General features: G+C 43.0%; 1 protein-coding gene across 8 annotated transcripts in view; it reads right to left on the reverse strand.

Moving 5' to 3' along the window:
- The window catches only part of MTRR (5-methyltetrahydrofolate-homocysteine methyltransferase reductase), a 110,189-nt gene that overhangs the window by 59,330 nt on the left and 24,344 nt on the right, over positions 1 to 26,515 (reverse strand). For all 8 annotated transcript variants that reach the window (XM_083188271.1, XM_083188275.1, XM_083188273.1 and 5 more), the window contains 5 exons: positions 15,628 to 15,781; positions 14,858 to 14,975; positions 12,642 to 12,984; positions 8,406 to 8,528; positions 3,129 to 3,282 (listed from right to left, as the gene is read on the reverse strand). In XM_083188271.1, coding sequence (XP_083044397.1) covers positions 3,129 to 3,282; positions 8,406 to 8,528; positions 12,642 to 12,984; positions 14,858 to 14,975; positions 15,628 to 15,781 — 892 coding nt within the window. The remainder of the gene's footprint in view (positions 1 to 3,128; positions 3,283 to 8,405; positions 8,529 to 12,641; positions 12,985 to 14,857; positions 14,976 to 15,627; positions 15,782 to 26,515) is intronic.

Here is a 26,515-nt window from a genome sequence, read left to right on the forward strand (position 1 = left end):
CGCAAAAGGCAGCTGTCAGTTTGAAGTAGAGTAGAGGGCCACTCTGATGCTGCTTAACATACCAGGCCCCCTCATACCCTATTCACGTGCAGCAGCTGGGCGCAGTTGATTCCACCAGGGCTGGGACCATGGGACTCTACAGAGCCAGTCCGGCTGCCACCATGTCCGGAACCAGGCCCAGGGAGATGATCAGCTCACTTGCTGCAGGTCAGAGATGCTCTCTCTTACTCCACTCAGGCTAAGAAAATGTGACACATGCCCTTTGTTATATATGTGTAGTGTTCTGTATTCTAACTTCAAATGGCCACATATTTGTTGTCCTTGCTAAATATCTTGCTATTTATAAAATAACCTTGTGTTGTCAGACTAGCGTTATATATTACCCACAACAGTATGCTTCACCCTCCTCCCACCCAGTCATTATTTTCCTTTTCCTTAGAGTTTCAACAAAGTTCGCTAAAATCGACAATGGGCATTACGGTGTGTGGTATAATGTTAGGCCATGCCCCATTTTTGCTGTGCAAGAGCCCCGCTTACTACAAATCGAACCATGCCCTTGCTCCGGGCACCGTGGCACCTAGCTACACCACTGGGTGAAGGGGCTATGTTTTATAGTTAATTTCATATGTGCATCAGAGATTTGGGTGTTATGGTGAAGGAGCTATGTTTAATGGTTCATTTCATAAGTGCACCCAAGGTTTAAACGGGATGCAGGATGGGTTGGTGCCACAGTTGGGCACTACCGATATAATAATATCATCATGTAATACACTTGCTCTGAACCATGACCCTCTCCCTGCTGTGTCCATGTATCCAGTTCCTTTTTTTGTACTTTTAGCGCTCTGCCCACAATGCAGGGAACCAGCTCTCACAGGGTGCATCTGTATCAGTGATTCAGTAGTCTCCCAGCACAGCAGCTGATGCAGATAAACACCAATCCATGCCTGTCTGTCAACCGCAGTCTCCTGAGGCTTCCACACTGCCGCCATTATCACAGCCATGCTCATGTGCTGTACAAAGAGCTTTTTCCACCTTTCCTGAACATGGGAGCAGCCATGTTCTTCCTGGTCACATGGTATTTCTCAGCCTATGCTATGAGGCTCTCAGCAGTGCTAATTGCCCAGCCAATCACCACTTCCCTGCTGCTATATAGGTGCTGGGTAAGTAAAACCAGCTGCCAGTGCTACTGATCAGCTTGTGCTACCTGTATGGTGTTCTCTCTCTGTGTCTGCTTAGCTGCTTCCAGGAGCCATTCTCCAGAGCTTTCCATCCTGCTTCAGAACCCGAGTACTCCAAGTGCGCAGCTCGTCTGGCTCCATCGATGTTCCACCATCGGTGACTTCCAAGGACCATCGGTAATTCTTCAGCTCCATCGATGTTCCACCATCGGTACTCACCAACGATTGTTCTTCAGCATCATTGGGGATCCTTCTGTAGCTTTTTCTACATTCATCATTGGTATCCACAATCGGTTAAACCCCTGCATCATCGGTGAATCACAGAATCTATTCCTGCATATTATCTTGGACCCAATTCCTGCTGCATTTCTTCAAGTCTCCAAGGGTCAGTACCACCTTGCTCTTTCTCCATATTGTATCTCCTGTTTCTGTATCATAATCTGGACTCCATCAGTGTCCTTCAACTGCATCTATATATTTATTACTTTTATAATTGTCTTGACTCCATCAGTGTTCTCACACTGCACCAATTGCCAGTCCTTCATCTGTTCATTAATATACTGCATCAGCATTCCTACGCTGCACCTTCTAATGCTATTCATGCTTCTCCTATGTACTGAATCCTGTTGTATTTGTTGCCATCCATATCCATGTCAAGTCCTACCAGTTACCATCTGTGGTATTAATAAAGACTTCTGCTGGGTAATGTGCAGTAGCCTTATCAAGGAACCTCAATTCGTATACAAGTCAGCCCCTACACCTGTAGTAATTTCCAGCTCTGATATGACCACAGTCGTGACACAGGCGCTGAGGACCACAAGTTGCTGGCGAATGACGCAGACGAATCCGGAAGATGGAGGATTTCTTATTTTTAACCTATAGTAAATGTAATAAATAAGTTTGCTATACCTAGCCGTGTACAGTGTTATTCATCCTTCAATATAGCACAAAGCGCTGTTCATTATCTTTCTTCTATTTTTATTTAAACACGTTGGGGGATATAAGGTGAGCATTTTTTATGTATTTGTTGATCTTGATAAAGGTTATTAAAATGATCAAGACTAAAAACTTTTCTGTGATATTATTGGTATTGTCCGGTCTCGTGGAGTGCCACCCATATACTTTGTGTGTGTAGCACCACTTATTGGCAATCACTGCAGTATAGAAAGGCTTTCAGACCACACACAAAAAAAAATAGGGATAGTGCTCGCCAAAGGCGCACGTCCAAATTTTTTAATAATATAATTTGTGACTCTAATTTGTGGTATATGATTCCTCTTTGGTGTAACCCTTTTAGCTTAATTTTTTTCTTCCTCAACATTATGCCTCATAGTGGGCTTAGGTTTCCACTTATTTTTTAATAGAATGTTTACTTAAAAAGTAAAAAAATATTCTATTAAGACAGTGATCGGTATCATTCATCCTGGGGTTGCATTCTGCACATTAGCACCTGTATGATCATGTAAAAGAAAAAAAACTATACAAAATATAGTTACTTTTTAAGAAAAACGGTCACTTTCCTCTGTCCCCCATTTTTGGTTTGGTTTGGTTTTTCTATCTTATCTATTTTGCAATTTATTCATTATAAAATGGTTTATGTACCATTGTTCATATCAGCCCCTTGTCAATTCTTGTCATGCCTTTACTTTATACCCCCACCTACATTTTCCACCCTGTTTACCTGTTCTGTCCAATCACAGGCTCTTGCTATTGCCCAGCTTAGCATATTATTTACATTGCCATGGTATGGTATCCTATAACCCATGACAAAACATTGGAAGCGAAAAAACTTCAATTATTAACAATTGACACAAAAAATGATAGGAAAGACAAATAAACGCACTTAAAGTGCTTTTTTTTTTTATATACTGGCGAGTGAAATTTGCAGGCCATATAAATATGTTAATTATAAATACCCATGTAAGAAATTTGCTGAGGGCATCAGCTTACCTTTTTTTTTTGTATTCGATTTGACATTCACGCAGATCTGACAAAATATCTGATCAGAGAGACCAAGCTTGTTAGTGAGAGCTGTCACTTCGTCATGAGGATTTGGACAAATTATGTAGAAAGAATCCCCAGGGTGGTAGTCAATTTCAGTATGCTGTAAAGAAAATGTGCCATAAGTTAAACTGCTGTATAAACAGCTGGTGTGTACATTTATTTTGGAGTTATCTGCCGCCAGAAGGCAGGGCTGCAGGATTGTTAGCTGGTGTTGCCAGTGAGTGACATGCTGTGCAGGAGGTGGGGAGAGGCCAAGTTATGTGGAGGGTAAAGCCCAGTGGCGCAACAAGATTTTTTGCCCCCCCCAATATCGGCAGCATCACCCCCCCTCCCCCTCCCACCCACGTGAAGTTAAACACCCCCCTTACCCCTCTGCATGCCGCTGCCGCCGCATTCAGGGCCTCCTCTAGCATCCAAAAAAACTCTGCTGTATGGGGGCAGCCATTTTCTGATAGTTATTTTTCATTAGAACTGCAGGAGGAGACGGAGCCAGGACAAGATCTGCGCTGCATCCGGGACCCTGAATGCGGCGGCGGCATGTGGAGGGGTAAGGGGGGTGTGTAAGTTTACTTGGGTGGGTGGGCTAGGTAGTAAGTTGTAACTATAGCTCCGCAGATCGGCGCCCACAGTCCCTCACAGCGGGGCTATAGTTACGCCACTGGTAAAGCCCCGTACTCAGGGAGCGACCCAGCTGTACACGTGATGCTCTCTGATGTGCGAATGTGCTAAGCGGGGCTTTGCCTATTGTTTTTATAGGCAAAGCCCTGCACGATTTAGGAAAGTCAGCGCAAGCACTGGATTTCCTTTTGGGCGATAGTGACACATGGGACCACACATCGCCATTGCTGCAGTGCATACACACAGAGCGATCCATGCTCCTTTTCTAAGCTATATAATCAGATCACTTAGGAAAAGGGGCTTAAATTGCCCTGTATGTATGCCTTTTTAGGGGGAAGGGGAGCATACTTACTGGGCCCTTATCGGGATTCTCTCCTTCCCAGGGGTGGTAAGCTAAAATGTGAGAAAAGTTATCCTTTTTAACGTTTAAATCGGATGTTTCTTGTTGTGCCAATTAGTTTAGTATGGTTTACCAGTTTCACAACTAAACCTGACAATAATACTCCTTTCACATTGCAGGTCACACCCAGGATTACGACACGCTGACCTCAGAAAGGGGCTGTATATACTGCCCAGCAAGCATTGGTCCTTTCATACAACACAGAGACCCGGGTCGTCCCGGCAACAACCAGAGTAGGAACCGGGTTATTTATGCAATGTAAAAGGGATCAAATCTATTGAAAATCACCCCTTCGATCTCCCATCAGAGACAGGAGATCGGGTACGATATAGCAATATACCTGTATTTAAATCATTTGAATCTGTTAAAAGTTTTTAAGGTACTTATATGTTAGTTCGGCGCCCACTAAGCTATTTGCTTAGTTTTATGCATCCCCTCACCACACTTCAGGCTCGGTGGCTCGCTGCGCTCGCCACACTATATAAAATCAACTCCACGCGGACATGGATAGTGGAGGTATGAGCGTACTAACTATAGTAACCAACTAACATAAGTACTGTTTTTAAAAAAGTGAAATTCATTTTTTTTTTTTTATAGTTTTAGGGAAATCTAAAAATACCTAAACATAAGTTGTAAATTAAAATAACATTAAACTCTTAAAAGAAAAAGAAAACAAGGAACATACCAAACTCATACCCCACATGCATGACCAAATTACAGTACCTACAAATCGATGACCAAACCCAACTTTTTACAACTGTTTAAAACAACTGAATTCCCAACCCCATGTTAAAGATGGGCAGACTTCAGATGCCCAAACACAGACTTCAGACAGATAAAATGAGATGTAAGCTTCCCTGCCTGCCCCAGAATTTATGGGGGAGGGCTCCCAGGGCACAAGCAGCAGAGGCTGCCCCCCGGGAATGCTGGCACTGGGGGCAGGGGTAGAGAGCTGCTCCTCTGGTCCTGCACGTAACAAGCCGGGACCAGAGTGCAGTGAATATATGAATATTAATGAGTGGCTCCCGGCCCCCTGCTGGCTAATGTGTAATAAAAATTGATTTTTTTTGACACCATATTTTTTTTTACATATATAAAATCCAAGGGCTTCTACCGGTGTGGTACCTGCAGCATGTGTCGAGCATGCAGGAGTTCCACAGCGGTAGTAAGCCAATATAAATCCACTGTGACCAATAAAGTATAACACATAGATGATTTCATCTCTTGCAATAGCAAACCGTACATATATTTATTAGAATGCCATTGTGCCAAACAATATGTAGGCAAAACCAAACGCATGTTGAAGGTCAGGCTGTCTGAACATGTTAGAAATGTAAAGAAGGGTTTAGAATCACAAAATGTTTCTGATCATTTTAAAAAAAGTGCATAATTGTGACATTTCGCAGTTAAAATCTTTTTGTGGGATCAAAATTGTAAAACCAAATTGGAGAAAATTGGAGAATTGACAACATAGAGCTGAGAATCTCTCAGACTGAAATGCGGTCCATATATGAGCTAAAAACCTTGGAGCCCAAAGGCATCAATATGGATTTTGAGCTGCAGTGTTTTCTTTAATGACTGTCCATAACCGTGCACTTTGTCTTTTTAGTATCTAGAAGTTTTTACGGTATTATTAATACTCGTCTTCCGTCTTTTATTTTCCCCTTTCATGACATTCTATTCCATATCCTAATGGGAAGTGTTTGTGGAGGAGGATAGTGTTGATAAACATCTAACACAAAGCTAATAACGGGCTGCGGTCCACCTAAGAATTTTATGTGCGTTCAAACCACTTCTTGAAGTACGATTCCGGCTTGCGCTCCATATCAAGCATGTCCGTGCGGTTCAGATGGCCGAAAATGACGCCAACATCCGCTTATGTCATCCCAATCCGGAAGTTACAATGCGCCGCCACACATCGTGTGGATAACAGCATTGCAGTAACACCAACCATCCGGAGTGGACTTTATTTGCACCGGTAGGCCGGACTTATTAATAGTATATATTAATAGTATATGCGCACAATATTTGTGATGTTTGTCTATGTATATTTATAACGGTTCTATTATATGTATAAGGATCAACCTAATTTTTATAGTATTCAGAATTTTAAGGTGTTATATATTTTGGAAATGATTCAATTCCAGGCCCTGTCTTAGATATGTCCCCATAATTGTGTAATGGTTCAGGGTATATATACCCTGTTAGGTTCAGGTTCCTCCATACCTTGAAAAAGGGCCTCTTTAGGGCCCGAAACCCGTTGGAGAGGAGGAAGCAACATCTTTTTGTCCAGGGACCCCACATTAAACCTATTGTACAGTAGGTTATTTTCCAAAATGCCACATTGGACCACCATATCCTTCAGAGGAACATTATTTCCCCTAAGAATAGTGGTATGTAACCATCCCTTCTGATTTTTTTTATCGGACACCCTCTCTCCAACTTCACACCTATCCATGTTTAACCCATGCTCAATCTTCTGATTTTTTATTTACACACTGTTATTTTGTATTCATACGTTTGGTCATCTAATACAACAAATGTACCCCATCTGCCCCTGATGAAGGCAATGAGTTGATGAAATGTGTTGGGCCAACCACGACTGATCATTGTTGTCTACTGGATAAGAGGATATTTTAAACATTGTGTATCGGACACACTGACTTGTATTCGATTTAAACCAATGTGCACAGTATTATGCCCTGAAGGCATTTTTTATTAAATATTATTGAAATGTATTCTGTTTGTGTACCTTAAGGTTTAGCGCACTCTGAACCCATTCTCGATTTCTAGCTTTGGTCCCGTCTAACAAGGGACCCTATCAGAGTTGCTGTTCATTCTACATTCGAAGTACAGTGTGGGACTCATATACAGTGGAGGGAGAGCTGAGCTGTATTATTCATTCATCGGCAGTGTGCGGTGCCACCCTCCAGTGGGCAGCGCCCATAGGAAAATGCCTAAGGCTGCCTAATGGTAGCTCCGGCCCTGGCCTTCCGCACCCCCAAACACCAGCAGCCTTTTTTTTTACAGAAGTTCAAAATTGTAAAGTGCAACAGCATATGCTGGTGCTATATAAGTGAATGTTAAAAATTCACACACATATAATTGTACAGTAAACCTGGAAGTTGAGCAGAGGAGTGTCTACTAAATGTGACGAATGCCTCCATCCGCTTCACCAACAATTGCCTGCAGATGGGGGTTTAAGAATTTTTGGGATCCAGGTATGCCTAAATTGGGGGGTTATGGGGAGGTTTGTTTTGAAGGTGGATTTTTATTTTGTTTTGTGCTAAACACGCCACTGCCTATATGTTACTTTGCTACCACATTCTGCTCGGTGTAAGATTATTCTGATTATTCATGAAGAGTGGTTCTGTACAATATAATACGATGATACGTTTACCATATGCACTCCTGCTCTGATATATTGGACATCTGCCCGAATGGCGCCTTTGGGGATCTTTGTTCATACCCTGCAGGAAGTGTGCTCACTACTATACTATTGACACTGCTAGTTTTTATATACACATGCTGTAATGTATCACTAATGTACTGTATACCAACTACCTGTTGACGTGTCTGCCTGTTTGGCCATTTTTTTATTTTGCAAAAATCAATAAAAATTATTGAAAAAAAGAAAAAAAGAGAATGCAGCTGGACAGCATAGCTGTGCAACTTTGCAGGTCAGCTTACTGTATTTCACCAAAACCAGAAGTCAAAATGTATACATTTAATAGGGATAACTAAATGTCAAACTTGGTAACCAAGCATTTGAGAGGGTTTAATAATTGACAGCCATAAATCAGCAATTTGCTTTCAGCATTCAACCTGCAATACACAGATTAAAGCAATTGCAGATATGACTAAAAAAGCTTCTTCACTGACAGAACTAAAACAATCTTTCAGTATCACTTTGATAGAAGCCCACCATACATTCAAGCTAAACCCACCACATGAGGTCCTCATATAGCCAAACTCAGGACTGCTGACAGGTTTACAGTATATTCATTTTTACTATTCCATTTCACAATTTTTCAACATAAAGCCATGCAGGTGATCACTATAATGAAATACCCTATGAGGCTACCAACAGTCTACCTGCTTATTGATCTGTTCAGGTAATAATCACTTCACTTCGTCCCCTGCTAATTATTTTCTGTAGTACTTCATAAGTCAGATAGATAAATGGAAACAAAATACATAATTACCGATATGTCAAGCTCCAGCATCAATGTAGTTTTTACTGCATCATCTGTAGAAAGTTGCTTAGCCCAACAGATGGGTACTCTGAAAACCACTTCTTCCGGATATAACAAAAATGGGTCTTCATCCTATAATGAAAGAAAAAAATTGCATAACATTTATTCAGCAATCAGTACTTATATGTTAGTTGGGCGCCCACTATACCCCCACTATCCATGTCGGCATGGAGTTGATTTTATATAGTGTGGCGTAACATATATGTACCCAGCAATCTGTTACAAGGGAAACATAAGATCAGTAGTATTCTGTATCTGCTAGCGCTGTCGAAAAATCTAGATAAGTTGGCACATTTTTGCTAGAGCAAATATAACCCTTGCCAAAATATATATATATATATATATATATATATATATATATATATATATATATATATATATATATATATATATATATATATATATATATAGTCCAGAGTATCGGCACTCACCCCTTGTAAATATAGATTAGCCCCGGGTGCCTTCTTCGGCAGGCAGGTAGTATAGCAATAGTAGTATAGCGGCACTCTCGGAAGCTTCTGATGAAAAATCCTAACACGATTTGAAACGTTAAGCATATTGCTGTGTTTGTGTTGTTAATTCCCGAGAGTGCCGCTATACTACTATTGATATATATATATATATATATATATATATATATATATATATATATATATATATATATATATATATATATATATAATTTTTTTTTTTTTTTTTTATAGATCTTAAGCTGAGTTCACACTTCACAATTTGTCATGCCATCATGGCACCTGCAAATTCTACCTGGACGACCATTATGCAGTGTGACCTCCCAATCTGTCATTTAAACACTTTGTCATCACATCATCCAATCTGATGTGCTGCACATCAGATGGGTTGATGCAATGTGTGAAAAGGAAACACACTTCTGTTGTACACAATAATTGTACAGTGTGTATGCCAGGACACAATCCAATCATCAGAAGGACCATCCGATTATCCACATGTCGTTCAGGTGTGTACCCATTTTTATTGCCACACTTTAAATGAGTGGCTGTAGTGGAGAACAAAATTTAAAAATTTGATTGTCTAAAGACTCTAAACACAAAAATGGGTTATATGATCTCATGAAATAGGAGCAAAAAATTAATTTATTTTCAGTTTTGAGAAGTTATCAGATTTTTTCTTTATGAAAAAAGTCAGAAAAAAAGCCACACTGCTTGCCTGCAACTCAAGACAAATTCAGTTTGTGATCATTTCAGAATAATAATAATTTTAACTTTATTAATATTTAACATTGTGGTTTAGCCAAGTATATATAGTTAGAAGATATATAGCTAGATGTAGATATAAAGGACACCAAGTGTAAAAAAATTAGTATTGCATCGACAGTATATTGCTGCGAGATTTCAAAACCTGGAAAAAACTTTTAAACACACACAACAAATTAAAATATTAAATATCGTGATTGCTTCAAGTACTCTATGGCATAAGTATCAGATATGCTCAAAATCTATAAAACCACTTTCCATAAAATTTTAATTATGGATCTATTATAACAATTATAAAACAGGACATGGAAGCAATTTTTAATTGCACTTTTCTAAGATTTGGCTTTGCTGCTCAAAGCAAAAAATAAGGGCTTCTCCTCAAATTTGAAAAAAAAGACCATTTGTAGTAGTAGTCAGGGGCGGATTTAGGGATGAGGGCGCCCCTAGGCACAACAATAATGGGTACTCTTTACTTAGAAGGGCGCCCATTTCGGCCATCTCGGGCATTGAATGCACTAAAAAATCAGGTGCGATGCGACAGACGAGATGCCCGAGATTTCCCTTAGGGAACAATGTTAAATGTCTCAATTGACCCGATTTTCCTGTTCAATGCCTCAATTGACCCAATTTTTCCATAGGAAACAATGTTAAATGGGCCACAGAGGCCAAATAGGCACCCTGAAGTGAATAATGGCCACCCGAATTGTTAACGCCACCCCACGATCAACGTCAACCCGAAGCGTAGCGAGCCCGCGAGGGGCGGCGGTACGCGTCCTACGACCTTTTCATACCCCCACTATCCACGTCGGCGTGGAGTTGAGAATAGAAAGTGTGGCGAGCCCGAAGCGTGGCGAGCGCACGCGGATACCTTCACAGGTATCCGCGTCCCCTCGCGGGCTTCACAGCTGTCCGCGTACCCTCGCGGGGCTCGCTGCGCTCGCCACACTTTCTATTCTCAACTCCACGCCGACGTGGATAGTGGGGGTATGAAAAGGTCGTAGGACGCGTACCGCCGCCCCTCGCGGGCTTGCTGCGCTCGCCACGCATCGGGTTGACGTTGATCGTGGGGTGGCGTTAACGATTCGGGTGGCCATTATACACTTCAGGGTGCCTATTTGGCCTCTGTGGCCCATTTAACATTGTTTCCTATGGAAAAATCGGGTCAATTGAGGCATTGAACAGGAAAATTGGGTCAATTGAGACATTTAACATTGTTCCCTATGGGAAATCTCGGGCATCTCGTCGGTTGATCGCACCCGATTTTTTAGTGCATTCAATGCCCGAGATTTTTTACTAACGATGCCCACGATCAAAATCGTGGGCGCCCTTCTAAGTAAAGAGTACCCAATAATGTTTACTAAGTAGGACAGTTTATAGGGGCAGTATCTGCATGTCCTATCCATTTACACTCTATTTAAGATGGAATATAGTACAGTACAGTGGATATTTTGCAGTTATTGGTACATTTTGGGCTGACAGTACTATCACAGGCATCCAAGTGCCGCCCCCAAACATGTGCCGCCCCTAGGCCGGTGCCTCACGTGCCTAATGGGAAATTCGGCTCTGGTAGTAGTAGTAGTAGTAGTAGTAGTAGTAGTAGAAGCGATGAGCACTTAAAACATTTTTTTTTTATTTAAGGTCTAAAGGAGCCCATACACGCTCCGATCCCGGCACTGCGATGTGTGCTTTGAGGTGCGCGCTACCGCAGCACCTCATCGCACAGTACAAAAAGTATGTGCTGCACATACTTTTTGTACTTGCTTTTCATCAAATTGCATGCACAAGGCATGCAATGTGATGTGATGGATGCTATTTTAGCCCAGAACGCACGCCGGGATCGGAGTGTGTATGGGCACCTTAATACCTGTACTGTATTTACCCACATTGAGCAACTGGGTAACTGACACACTAATAGCACCCAAAATGTCCTGGGCTTTCATCAAAGTCCAATAGTAAGGATGGCTAAAACCAGGTGTATATAAGTCCATTAGCCTGATCTTTGGTTTCCTGGATGTGACTTTTACCCCTTGTTTATAAATAACCGAAATATGTCTGTTATACCTGTAGAACAGACAATACCTTTTTTATCCTATACTGTACACACAAAGATCATAAAGTCCTTAATTATTATCCATGTATGTATAGAATGAAAAATCGTAAGCTCCACTGGGAAAAGGCCAATTTTGATTAAATATTTACTGTAAAGCACTATGTAATATGATAATACATAAGAATGACAACAGATGTGATGTCCACAGTCAGAATTCTGATGACAGCATTACAGCAGTGGTCCACTAAGTACACTTACCATCTCCCTGCCCCTCTATCCTAAAAGGCTCCCATACAGTTATTCGATTTGGGCCAATTTCGACAGATCGGACTGAGAAATCAGCGCAAATTGGAGGTGTTTGACACCTCATCCAACCCGATGCGCAGTCCTGTGTAAAAAGTGTAAAATGTATAGCCAGCCTCTGCTTGGCTGAGAGTGCTCTCTCTCTCTCTGAGGCAAACCAGTCACTTGACACATATTTTAATATCTGCTGCTGCCCGGCATGCCCATCCCGATTTATCACAAGTAAAATCAAGTGCCAAATCGTACGTGAGCCTCCCGGGGAGCTGCTGGGCGACTCACGCGAGAATTGGATCCGACAAGTCGGCCTAATGTATACCCCCCCGCAGCCTGATAACGTTCTTACACCGCAACCTTAATCCAACACCCCATTGTAAGTGCTTAACCCTCATTCCCTGCAGCCTAAACCTAACCTCCCTTCCCCACCAGGAAGCCTCAGAGCTGGGCAGATATGCACAGACGGCAAAGTCCTTTCGATGTTTCAGCGTTTGCGTATGGATCTGCGAGTGGATAGCAGTCTGTGATAGTTCCTGTATAGCACCAAATACATAAAAGGATAATAAAAACACAATCATAATTTAGGACCAACACTCTTTTACACACCTTCACTTCACGATCAATAATATGCACATCCAAATAGGGATGTGGAAGAGATGGCACATTAAGGCTACACTGAGAGAGAGGAGGCACTGATTGGACAAGTGACAGCTCAACGTCTTTGCAAGTTTTGGACACTGGACTCTGTAGCAATGTGCTGCTTGATATTACTGCATTTTCAAGGCAAATAGTTTGTATCTGCAAGTCCAGGTTTCCTGGTACTCCGTTATCATTAATTGTTACATCACCAGTGTGCCCATCCATTTCTCGATTCTCTGAACTAGACATAAATTCATTCTCCAGAGCAACCCAAAGTCCTTCAATCCATGGGTCCACAACCACCTCCAAGCTGTGCAAAAAGAACAAAACAGTGATATTGTATATTTTAATCATAACTTTACGGACACACTTTATTATATATGAATGCATGTGAGAAATGGTTTTACAGAACATCCATTATAAGTAATGTCAAGATTTATTGAAATGTTGTCAGATGCATATTTTGGTTTAGCCCAGTCAGCCCCTGCTCCATCTCACACTGTGATAGGTGCTAGTCCTGTTCTCTAACACTTATACCCCTTTTACACCACCTTAAAAACCCGGGCTTTACCCTCCTGGACCTGGGTTAGCGACAGTGTTAAAGGGGTTAACCAGTGTCCCTTTACACGGGAATTCTACCCAGGTCCTGACCAGGGAAGAACATGGACAGGACCTGGGCGTAGTGTACATGGGTATGCCAGGTCATCCGACCTGGCTGCCGTTTACAGCAATGGGAGAAGCCTAACCTCCGGACCGCAGCATCCTGCGATCAACATAGAGGTTGGGCAGGGGGGCACACACAGACTCCGCTACTTTATGCTTTACTCTGCAAACAGCAGCGGAGGCAGGGAGGAAGTGAATGGATGCCAGTGCGGCATCCATTCACCTCGCAGACTTTGGCTGGGGGCAGCCCAGCAGCTTAACTTGTCGCTGGGCTTGTCCCCAGGGGTTGGGATCATTGGGTCGACGATAAGACGGTTGACCGTCATTAGGTCGATACAGTTAGGCTGACAGGGGTCTAGATTGACATGGGTGAAGGTCGACAGGGGTCTAGGTCGACACATGTGGTAGGTCAACATGGGTTAGGTCAGCAGTCAAAAGGGTCGACATGGGGATTTTCACAGTTTTTTTACACGAATGTCGACCGTGTCAACATGGACACAGTTTTAAGTGAACCGAAGCGCTCGCCATGCTTCGGGTACGGTGCTTCGCTGCGCTTGGCACACTATTTTGTTGGATGGTAGGGCATGAAATACGGCCTGCCAGCATATGTCAGCTCAAAAAAGAAAGTGAAAAAACCTGTGTCGACCTTTTGACCTAACGCATGTGTCGACCTTGTCTCACGTCGATCTTCACCCTTGTCGTCGGCCTAGACCCCGGTCAACCTTCCTGTGTGTCGACCCAATGGTGTCGACCTAATGGTGGTCTTATGGTCGACCAACCGACCGTATCCTGCCCCCAGCGCGACAGCCGGCAGTCCCAGTGGGTCTTGGCGCTTGGAGATGATGACATCTCCAAGCGCCGTCCCCGTTTTCACCGCGGGTCACAAATCCCAGATCCAACTTGGCTTAGAACAGTGTTCCAAATACCGGGTCGGATCCGGGATAGTCAAAATCTCCTAGAAGGCTAGCCAAAATCTCCCTATTTTTCTCCTGCTTAGTCAATATTGTCTAGCATATATTGCTAAGAATAGATTGACTGTGCAGACAAGGCAATTTTGACAAGATCATAAACTATCATCACTTAGACAAAATCGCTAAGTCAAAAGCTCCAGTGCATCTAGCCAAAATCTCTCTCAAAATTGCTTAGTCAAAATTGTCCATTAGCCAATAACTCACTGTGTAAAGGTCCATACAAACTGTGAGATATTGGCTAATGGACAATTTTGACTAAGCAATTTTGAGAGCTTTTGGCTAGATGCATTGGGGATTTTGACGAAGATATTTTGACTAAGTAATGATAGTCTATGATCTAGTCAAAATTGCCTTGCCTGCACAGTCAATCTAGACCATACTGACTAAGCAGGAGAAAGATAGGGAGATTTTGGCTAACCTTCTAGGAGATTTTGACTATATAGTCAAAATCCCCTGTCAAAATATCACTGTGTATACACCCCTTAACTTATGCAGCAATGCCCATGTCACCTCAATTTTCAATTTAATCTTAAATAATGAGGTACTTACCCTACACAGTCATCTGCATATCCAGTATTGTAAAAATGTTTTGCGCCAAGTTCTTGTAGTCTCTTATCAACTATTTTACCACCATTGCAAAAGTATGTGTATTCAGAGTCACCAAGCGCTAAAAAAACAAAACCCAATTGTAGGAAGAAAATCAAGTACTAAACATTCAGTTCAAAACCAGCTACGACGATTAAGTGTGATAAAGATACTGGAAGATGTATATGTAGTACTGTATTGTAAAGCTGACCAAAACACATTGTGGCCCATAACAATCATTTTGCTTTCATCTTCTACACTATAAGGGCCAGATGTATCAAGCTTTAAAAAAAAAAAGAGACAAAATGGAGAGAGTGATAAAAAAAACTAGCCAATCAGCTCCTAACTGCCATGCTACAGGCTGGGTTAAAAAAATGACAAGTAGAGGCTCATTGACTGATTATCACTCTCCATTTTATCACTTTTTGAAGCTTGATACTTCTGGCCATAAAAGGTCTACCAAAATGTGCAAGCCATGAAGTAGACACTGTACTCAATGCAATGCAAAGCGCTCAATTACTGCCATGTAGAATAATAATACAAATAATAATAATATGCAATTTTTGCTTTATTTCCCAAAACAGCATTTGAAAATAATTTTGGTGATATCTGAAGTCTTAACACATCTTCTATTTACATGGTTAAAGCCTGTAATGGTAACTGAAATTATTACAGCAACAAAAAGCAAACTCATCAAGTAAACATGGTCATCGCTGTACCTTGTTGTCACTTACCTAGCAGTCCGTATCGTAGATGTGCAAAGTAATATTCTGGAACCTCTTTGCTTTTAATTTTCTTTACAAATTTCATAGCATTATCTGGAGGATCCCCAGTTCCAGTTGTAGAGATAACAATAATCACAGGGTCGCTTTCTTTCTCTAAGTTGAACTAGATACAAAAGCAATATGAATGCTCAGCTACCATTGCGATTTCTTCCCAGTAAACTATTTTGTCTGGTACACAAACTGGTGAATTGTTTTTTTGGTACTCTTTACCTAGATGGGCGCCAGCGATTGAAATCGCGGGTGTCGGGGGTAAAAATCGCGGTCATCGCGGGCATCGCGGGTAAATCGCGATGCCCGCGATTTTCCCATAGGGAACAATGTTAAAAAGGCTGATTGACCGCGATTTTACTGTTAAATGCCTCAATGGACCCGATTTGGCCATAGGAATCAATGTTAAATGGGCTACAGAGCCCAAATAGGCACAATTAACCCTTAAATGTCCCCCCCAAATTTTTAACGCCACCCCACGATCCACGCCAACCCGAAGCGTGGCGAGCGCAGCGAGCCCGCGAGGGGCAGCGGTACGCGTCCTCCGACCTTTTCATGCCCTACTATCCACTAGGGCGTGGAGTGAGAATAGAATAGTGTGGCGAGCGCAGCGAGCCACCGAGCCCGGAGCGCAGCGAGCCCCGCGAGGGGACGCGGATACCTTCACAGGTAGACGCGTCCCCTCGCGGGCTTCACAGGTGTCCGCGTCGCCACGGACACCTGTGAAGCCCGCGAGGGGACGCGTATAACTGAAGGTATCCGCGTGCGCTCGCCATGCTTCGGGCTCGGTGGCTCGCTGCGCTCGCCACACTATTCTATTCTCACTCCACGCCCTAGTGGATAGTAGGGCATGAAAAGGTCGGAGGACGCGTACCGCCGCCGCTCGCCACGCTTCGGGTTGGCGTGGATCGTGGGGTGGCGTTAAAAATTTGGGGGGACATTTAAGGGTTAATTGTGCTTATTTGGGCTCTGTGGCCCATTTAACATTGATTCCTATGGCCAAATCGGGTCCATTGAGGCATTTAGCAGTAAAATCGTGTCCATCGGGCCTTTTAACATTGATTCCTATGGCAAATCGGGAGCATCGTGTCGCGGGCATCGCGGGTACATTTATGGCCGGCCGCGACGCGACCGACACGATTTCCATGTTTAACATGGGTTTCAATGGGAAATCGCGGGCATCGCGTCGGTCGCGTCGCGGCCAGACATAAATGTACCCGCGATCACCACGACGGGCGCCCATCTAAGTAAAGAGTACCGTTTTTTTTTTAGCAATCACAAAGCTTATTTTGTCTATATTCTAAATGTCAAAATCCTATTATTATTTTGAATTACTCTTAAATCACCTGCACATCACAGTTATGTCAAATCAGGGATACATTGGCTGGGTTATGATGTGCAGAAGATTAGAGAAGACAAGCAGGGAGAAATTGAGGCGGTGCTGCCAGGGCTTCCTGCTGCTCCTAATGTCACTACAGAAATTAGGGCCTTATTCTGGTCGATGCATAAATTTCCGAATTCTTTCGGATGGCGTTTTTTAGCCGTCTGCGCATGCGTGGGCAACGCTATGCGCATGTGCCACGCACGGTCTCCGTACTCGTTCTCACTAATACTGTACAGAAATGTGCACCGCATTCACTCAGGAAATATGGGTGTAATATGGGCGTCATTCGGAACTACACAGGGGCTAAACTGAGCGTAAACATGGGCGTAGACGAGGGAGTGCACTAATTCTGGTAGGCGTGCATTCGGACAGAACACCGACTGCAAACGAACCAACAGGCAGGAAATATGCGGTCTTCATAAGCAAGTTTCACTTTGCGGACACCACTCGGTCATGCGCTAGGCATTCGGATCGCCCAATTAGTACGGCCGCACCTGAACCACTGTCCACACCTGAACACAATACAATCCACTCCTCTACTCATTAATTACACTATTTTCATTGCTTCAATTGGAACCATTGCAGCCTAAATGGACCATTACTAAACACACGAATATATGCTGAAAGCACGGCTGCATTTTTTACACACATTTACACTGCAAGCAATTGACAGAACTTGGTATCACTAATATAAATATACATGTCACTTTTACATTCAGCAATAACAGCACACATTTGGGGATCAAATTAAAAATTTATTACAGTTAGGGAAAGCATAACATTTTAACAGCATGTTATGTGGCACATGCCAAAAAATAAAGGTACCATAACAGGAATGTACAAAAATGTATTCTTTTCATACATAGCCTCAGCAGAATCATTAGGAACACATCAGGTGGCTTCACAAGAAAAGTATAGCACCAACACTTCAAGTACAGCAGACAGTAATGGTAGCAGAAAGAGGGCAACAGGGGAACCAAACAAAACATTTGAAACCAGGGCAAATGTGGGTACCCTGTGCATGGGATTGGGTTGCACACATGAAGCGGACACACACAGCAAAATGAAAGATTTGGGAAGACATAAGGGTGGAGATTAATGCAGAGCCAAGTTCACTTTCGGGACCGTTTGGCCCTGGTAGGGTCCTTGCCACGTGCAGCAGCTCCTCGGCCACGGCCACGTTGGGATGGTGGGGCAGGTGGAGCAGATGATGTGGAAGGGGGGCATGGTATTCCCCTTCTGCCAGCAGGGAGTGCTGGTGTAGGGAATGCACTAGAAACGGCTGACAATAGGGCCCTATTGGTGGCAAGTAGCTCCGCCACAAGCTCATTATGGCGGAGGAGGAGGTCATTTTGGCGCAGGGCTTGCTCTGCCAACACCTGCAGGCTGCCAGCTATGGAATGCTGGGTGGCAGCCATGGCCTGCTGGGTGGCAGAGATTGTTAGCTGGGTGCTGACAATACCCTGCATGACCTCCTCGGTCCTACGCAGCCGCTCTGATGCCAAGTCTCCCTGCTGGCGAATCTGCCCAAATCCTGTGTGGCCGTTGGCTGCTGCTGCTGCTGAACATGGCTGGCACGTGTGGCAGGTGGCACTGTCTCCTCCGCCTCCTCAAGAGTATCCCTCCTGCACGTTGGAGATGCTGCTGAAAGAGAAACGTACAATTACAACACATTCCTATAAAATTAGTACAAACTAATTATGGCATGCAAACAAATTACCTTCTAAGTCAGTAGCAAAAACTTCCACTGGGGCCTCACTATCCATGTTGCTCACCCCCCGGACCTCCTCAATTGCAATGCAGGGCAGAGCCAACTCCTCCACGGGGGCGAGCTGCAGTCAGCCTGGCATGGGGCCAGCCCCAGAGATGTGGCTGTGGTTCCAACGTGCGGTCATTTTCCTCTTGAGGTTGGTTTTGAAGTCATGCCACCTGCAAACAAAGTTTAAATATTATTACATGTTACCCCTGACGTTTGATTTAGCATGCATTTTAATCTGCTACAGATTTCAATGTGTGCTTCATTCAACATAACTTACATTATGTTAAACTATAAACCAACACTTTGAGGAAACATTTACACTCACCCTACAATAAATATAGAATAAGTGACATGGCAATCATGTCTGTTGCTCCTAGCAACGTGACCGACCATTTACCAAATCCATCTAACATCTAATAAAAACATAAATGGTCTTGTTCTGCTCAAATGTAACACACTTGAACTTGCCTTTTTTTTCACGTGCTCAGTCTCACGAACTTGTGGAGCTACCACATTAATCTCCACAGTTATGTCCTCCCAAATCTTCCATCTCTTTGTGTGTGTCAACCTCTCCTGTGTCAACTCTATCCAATCCCGTGCACGGGGTACCAGTATGGCAAGCTCCTGCACTTCAAATGCCAAGTTCCTGGTGCTTGGTTCCTCTGTTGGCCTCTTTCGGCCACGCCCACGGCCACGGCTACCAGTCGCTGTACTTGAAGTGCTGGCCAGTCTACTCTCTTGTGAAGCCACCTGCTGTGTTCCCAATGATTCTGCTGAGGCAGAAGATGGCCCAGCTGTAGATTGGACAGCTGTAGATGGCCCAGCTGCCTGCTCACCTCCCAATGGCTGGTCTCTGGTGAGGTGCTCATTGGAATTGATGGGAGTCCAGCCGAGCTAGGAGGCGCTGATGCTCCTGTTCTCCCTCTGATTGTGAACCAGACATGTTTGCAGCACAAAGTTGTATTTTGTGCACACCTATATATACACATTGATGTAATAGGCGTACATTAGCCCCACCCTGCGTTCTGTGCGGCAGCGTACCGTACGGCGACGTACACCATGGTGTTTGTGCGGCGCATAGGCCACGCCCATACCAGCGGAAAATCAAATGTACAAAACCTGGCGTACATTCAAAGTCTGATTTTGTATTCATTGCCAGATTTTAATCACAATGAACAACTGCACCTTTAGCCAGACATAAATTATTTCTGTGAATGTTCTTTTGTACTGTGCACTTGACACTAACCCATTCCATATGTTAATCCAGTCCACAACTAATGCAATAGTAATCACTGCTTGCATCCAAATCACATGTGATAGCCCTATAAATACTGCCTTGATGCTAGGTACATTTTAATCCACATCTATAGTGTGGGCCGGTATAAGGTTAGTGTTTAAATGGCACCATGGCCTTATAATGGGAAAAGCTATTGCACTATTTTGTATGTTTGTGGTGTATTGGGTTCACACCATTAAGGCTGTCTAATTTAGTATATTGTTGAACACTATTTTACATGGTGTTTTCTGCCATGTTTGCTGAGTATATTTTTTTCCCAACTTCTTTCACCCTGTCTGTTTTGTATGTGTTGGTGATGTGGTTATTGGTGGCAATATTAGTTGCATACAGTAAGTACTGCGAAGGGCAGCTCAGCGATGCCAAGGTATAGCAAGCGTTTGGCGGTGCGATGTTTTAGCCGATTGTTGTAGCGCATACACACTGTGCATATAAAAATTAACAATAAAGTTAATACCAAATAACAATCTTACCAACCAATTACAGTACATGATTGTTTGTGATGCCCCATTGGGAAAATGGCAACCTCCCAGCGTGCTGCGCCTTTCACTACAGCAGAGCTGAGGGCCTTGGTCTCTGTAATGGAGACCAGGCTAGGGCGTGCGGGCCCTTTCATCACAAATCAACAAAAGTGCCGGGCGTACCTTGCTGCCTGGCGAAGAATATTCACCCGGACACAGGTGCGAAGGTCCGTGGCCCAACTTGAGCAAAGGTGGTCGGATCTGCGCCGACGGCAGCCAGACCTGCTGCAGCGTTTAAGGCAGCAGATCGCAAGATGTGAGTTTTTACGCAAACATTACTTATTTACCAGTAAATGATTTTAGTAGATTCTTTATGTGAATGTGGTTAAATGGCTGTTAATGATTTAAAAATGGATTCACTATATATGTGTTACTTCCACTTTGACATGCTGTCATGTGGGTATTAGATGGAATTGTTTTTGGTGAATGATGATTCAATAAATGATGTGCCTTAATTGACAATCTGCATTTTTTTAATTTTGTCCAGCACGTGAACGAGCAAGACAGGCCCAGGAGGAGGCCCAGGAGGAGCAGGGCCAGGAGGAGATGGCGGAGGAGGAGGAGGTGGCGGAGGAGTTGGTGGTGGCGGAGGAGGCCTGTGAGGTGGTGCAGGTGGATGAAAGTGGTAGGTATACATAATGCATAATTAATAATTTGTTAGGCTCATATTTGTTATGTAGACATGCTGAATCAATTGTGTATTACAATAGTATAAAGTAATAAACAAAGTGGGTAACAACACACACAGTTAGGGGTTAGATAGGGTGACCAAGTCATCCCTTTCATCCGGGACACATCTTAATGACACAGGTTCTGGGGATGGCTTTCTGCTCTATTTTAACTGCCACAGAACCAGTGTAGTTAACCTGTATCCTGGATTAAAGGGATGACTTGGTCACTTTAGGATTACAGGCCCCTGCTGCAAGCGTACAATCTGTAGCCTCATATAGGTGAAAAGAGTTTATAGTTGATTTATATTTCTAAACTAGATTAAGTATGGCATTAATGGAGTATGGACAGGCGTGGCTTATAATGGAGTCATAAGTGGTCAGTGCCCCTGGGCCCTCCTCTAGCTAGGCACCCCCTGTGGTTGGCATGTATTTTTGCCAACATAATTGTTGGTTGATTTTGACTTAATAATGATTTTGTGCATGGGAGTGGGTTAGTGCTGCAGCTTCACCTAACTGGCAATATGACAATGATTTATGGAGCAGACCATCAGCAGCCAAGCCATCCATGATTGCACAAGTGTACTGTGCATTCCTGAGAGTTGACTAAGTCCCATGCCACGTTGCATCAGAGAACAGAGACTGAGAGGTTTTTGATGAGTTGCGATTGGTGGAGCTCATTACATGCTTCTCATGTCCAAGGACAACAGCAGCAGCAGCTTAGTCATGGGTGGGTTGGGATTCAGAGGGAGCACTATGACTGTGAGGTCTTCTACAGAGTAGAGGGACAAAAACAGGCTTTTCTGTATGTATGTATGTATGTATGTATGTATGTATGTATGTATGTATGTATGTATGTATGTGTATATATATATATATATATATATATATATATATATATATATATATATATATATATATATATATATATATATATATATATATATATATATATATATATATATATATATATATATATATATATATATCTCATTTTAGAGAGAAGTAGGCACTCACCAGCACTGAGATTGTGCAAAAGCAAATAAGTTTTTATTCGTCAAATCATCAGGACATCTGATGTCCTGATGATTTGACGAATAAAAACTTATTTGCTTTTGCACAATCTCAGTGCTGGTGAGTGCCTACTTCTCTCTAAAATGCTATTACTGGGATGGATAATCCTCTAAAGCGGAGCACCACCCTGTGTCTTCTTTAAATGGACTGAGTGCGGTTCCTTCTCCAATGTATATATATATATATATATATATATATATATATATATATATATATATATATATATATATATATATATATATATATATATATATATATATATATATATATATATATATATATATATATACACACACATATACACATATACACATATATATATATATATATATATATATATATATATATATATACATACATACACACACACACACACACACACACACACACACACATATATATATATACACACACACATACACATATACATACATACATACATATACATACATACATACACAGAGGCTTGCGAGCCCGGCACTCTCAGTCCACGTAACAACAACCGCGGTGCCTTCCAGGGAGGATACAAACAGGTAAGTACCGGTTGGTACTATCGGGCGGCACTCCAACGGATTTAACTGAAGCAGTGAAGATACAGACTCACACCTGCACAGGAAACTGATCTAACGTTTCGGTTTATTCAACCTTTATCAAAGACACATAATAACACAAAATGACACTTACTTATAGCCAGAGAAAACCCAATGTGCCCGCCTGCGGCATCCACGCTCCGTCCCGGCCGCGCTTCTGACTGACGTCACAATCTTACGTACCTAGTCACTGTCAGCAGCCGGCCTGCGGCGTTTCCATGGTAGCCAGCAGACGCTACTGAAAAAGAAAATACGTGCAGTTTAAAGAACCAAAAGCAGTGATCACAAGGGCAACAAGATAAACATCATGCATCTATTAATCAATGTGGAAGCCTCACAACAACAAGATGTAAGAAATAAAAGGATATTACAATGGCTGATAAAGAGAAAGCATATCGCTACAAAGCGCAATGTTGAAAACACGGGGACAGAAAAAATATGTATAACACTGTCACCAAATGCTAAATCACGGAGCTAAATACAAAAAAAGGGGGGGATCAGAATAGTCAAAAATCGAAGGGGATATAAAAACCATGAAAAACCGATAATGCCTGCAAAGCAGTAGGAAATGAATAAAAAATAAGCTGCGTATGGGCAATCTACACAGAAGTAAATCTCCTGTGATGCAAAAATGATGTTTATCACATACCAATTAACCATATCATGATGGATCTACCTGGCACAAAATGGAAAAAATGTTACAAAGATATACACAAGTTAATACTGCAGAAAAAATATCAAAGAAAACAGTTGAGGGAGGCATGCTCATTCAGACCAGCCGGGGCCACTACATTTAATTTAAAAATCCATTTAGCCTCCAACTGGAGTAACTTTTTGTCCCGATCACCTCCTCTCACTCAGTGGGACCTGATCTATCATCTGATATTTGAGTGTGGGGAGTGGATGTTTGAACTCTTTAAAATGTCTGGCCACTGGTTGCTCCGAGGCTTCTCCCTCCAATGCATACTTTATAGAGGAACGATGCATTGCCATGCATTCCTTAAACAATCTTGTGGTCTTGCCCACATAGGCCATGCCACAGGGGCACTTGATCATGTAGACCACGTATCGACTTGAGCACGTTAAAACCTTGTTAATCTTATAACGGTAACCTGTATGAGGATGTGTGAAGGTGTTGCCAGGTACTAAATATCCACAGGTTACACAACCTGTGCAGCGAAAGTTGCCAGGTTTCCGCATCATGAAATGTGCTTTCTTTATCTTGCCTAAATTAGTGACGTCGGATTTGACCAGCTTGTCCCGAAGATTAGCCCCCCTCTTGTAGCATGGCATAATGCTATGATTTTTGAGGGCGGGTAGGTCTGGATCATTACTAACAAGGGGCCAAGCATTTTTGACTGTGTTGATCAGCACGGAGCTAGCCGTCGAATACGTGCTTACAAATGGGACCCTATTCTGCTTGGTTTTGGGTTTACTGAGCAGAGTGTCCTCTCTTCTAATGGCTAAAGCTCTCTGTTTTGCCCTTTCCAAAGCTTCCTGATTATAGCCCCTGCATTCAAATTTTTTCTTCATATATCATCCATATGGAGGGCTGCTGTTTCTTTGTTGCTGCATATTCTGCGAGCCCTCAACATCTGGGAGAACGGGAGCCCCTGTTTGGCTGCTGGCGGATGAAAACTGGATGCCATAAGCAGTGTGTTTCTGTCCGTCTCTTTGTGATAGAGAGAGGTGGTCAGCTCATTATCATACACACTGATTTGTACATCCAAATAGCTGATGGTGGAGGTGCTCTGGCATGAGGTGAACTTGATGTTGGGATCGGCAACTTTGGCATATGCTAGAACTGTATCCAGATCCTCCTTAGTACCAGTCCACACCATCAGGATGTCATCAATAAAGCGCACATATAGTGCCACATTATTGAGCGCCTGTTGATGAGAGAGGATTAGTCTATCCTCCATACGGAACATGTATGCATTTGCATACGTCGGGGCTACGCAAGATCCCATTGCGCAGCCCCGGCACTGCAAGTAGTAGTGTCCGTCGAAGTAGAAATAATTTCTCATAAGAGTAAGCTCTAAAAGACGCATATAGAAATTGACATCTGGGCCATTGTATTTGGGACTATCTTGAATTAAAGTCCTGGTGGCCAACAGGCCGTCTTGATGAGGAATATTATTGTATAAGCTCACTACATCTAGTGAGCACAGGATGACTGAATCTGGTATAGGGCCAAGAGCTTGCAATTTTAGAATTAGATCCGTGGTGTCCTTAAGGAAGGAGCTCTGCGATTGGACCACGGCTGCAAATAGGCATCAAGATATTAAGATAGTGTAGTAGAGAGACCCTCTGGCGGATATTATAGGCCTCCCAGGGGGCTCTTTAGCATTCTTATGCAATTTGGGTATGGTGTACAGCAGTGGGACGACCGGACTTTTGATGGTGAGTGCATCCACACATTTTTTTTGAAATGATGTTATTTTCAGATGCATTCTTCAAGATCGCGTCAAGCTCACATTTGTATTCTTTAGTGGTGTCACCACTCAGACGCTCATATACTGCAGGATCTGCCAGTTGTTTATATACATCTTGTTTGTAGAAGTCGACGTCTAAAACCACCACTGCACCCCCCTTGTCCGCAGATCGTATCACGATATCTTCATAGCTTTGAAGTTGTTTAAGAGCCTGTTGTTGAAGCTTAGTCAAATTGTCAAATCAAATCAAGAAATGGAAACACGTAACAGAGTCCAATCTTTTGGTCAAGTACTTGATGCTGGGATTACTTGAATGAGGATCATAATTCGATGTTGCACATATCGGTAATTGTTCCAAAGGAGCTGTACTGCTGACACCAAAGTGTTCTCGCAGCCGGAGATTTCTAGCGAATTTGTAATTTTCAACCTTTGTATTAAAAGCATCAAAATAGCTTGTAGGGACATATGAAAGTCCGAGGTTGAGCACCGACATCTCCTCTGGGGATAAATTTCTTTTTGAAAGGTTGAACACTACTGGTTCCCCCTCTTCTTTGATTTGCTTGGTTCTGTGCCACTGATGCCCTCTACGGGTGCGATGCCCAGGGCACCTAACTTGGCCCTGGTATGAACCCCTAAAGGGGGCTTCTGCGCTTGTGAGTGGCTGGAGGGGCCTGCATATTCATTATCGCTTGCAGACGAGTTGCCCGTGCTTGATGTTCCTTTTGCATAGGCACCACGGTTTCTAGGCTGATAACGCCTGCGTCCTCGTTGCGACTGTGGTCTGAAATTTCATGATGCGGAAACCTGGCAACTTTCGCTGCACAGGTTGTGTAACCTGTGGATATTTAGTACCTGGCAACACCTTCACACATCCTCATACAGGTTACCGTTATAAGATTAACAAGGTTTTAACGTGCTCAAGTCGATACGTGGTCTACATGATCAAGTGCCCCTGTGGCATGGCCTATGTGGGCAAGACCACAAGAATGTTTAAGGAACGCATGGCAATGCATCGTTCCTCTATAAAGTATGCATTGGAGGGAGAAGCCTCGGAGCAACCAGTGGCCAGACATTTTAAAGAGTTCAAACATCCACTCCCCACACTCAAATATCAGATGATAGAT

Source organism: Crinia signifera, chromosome 5, assembly GCF_055691185.1.
Source record: "Crinia signifera chromosome 5, ASM5569118v1, whole genome shotgun sequence".
NCBI classification, from domain to species: domain Eukaryota; kingdom Metazoa; phylum Chordata; class Amphibia; order Anura; family Myobatrachidae; genus Crinia; species Crinia signifera.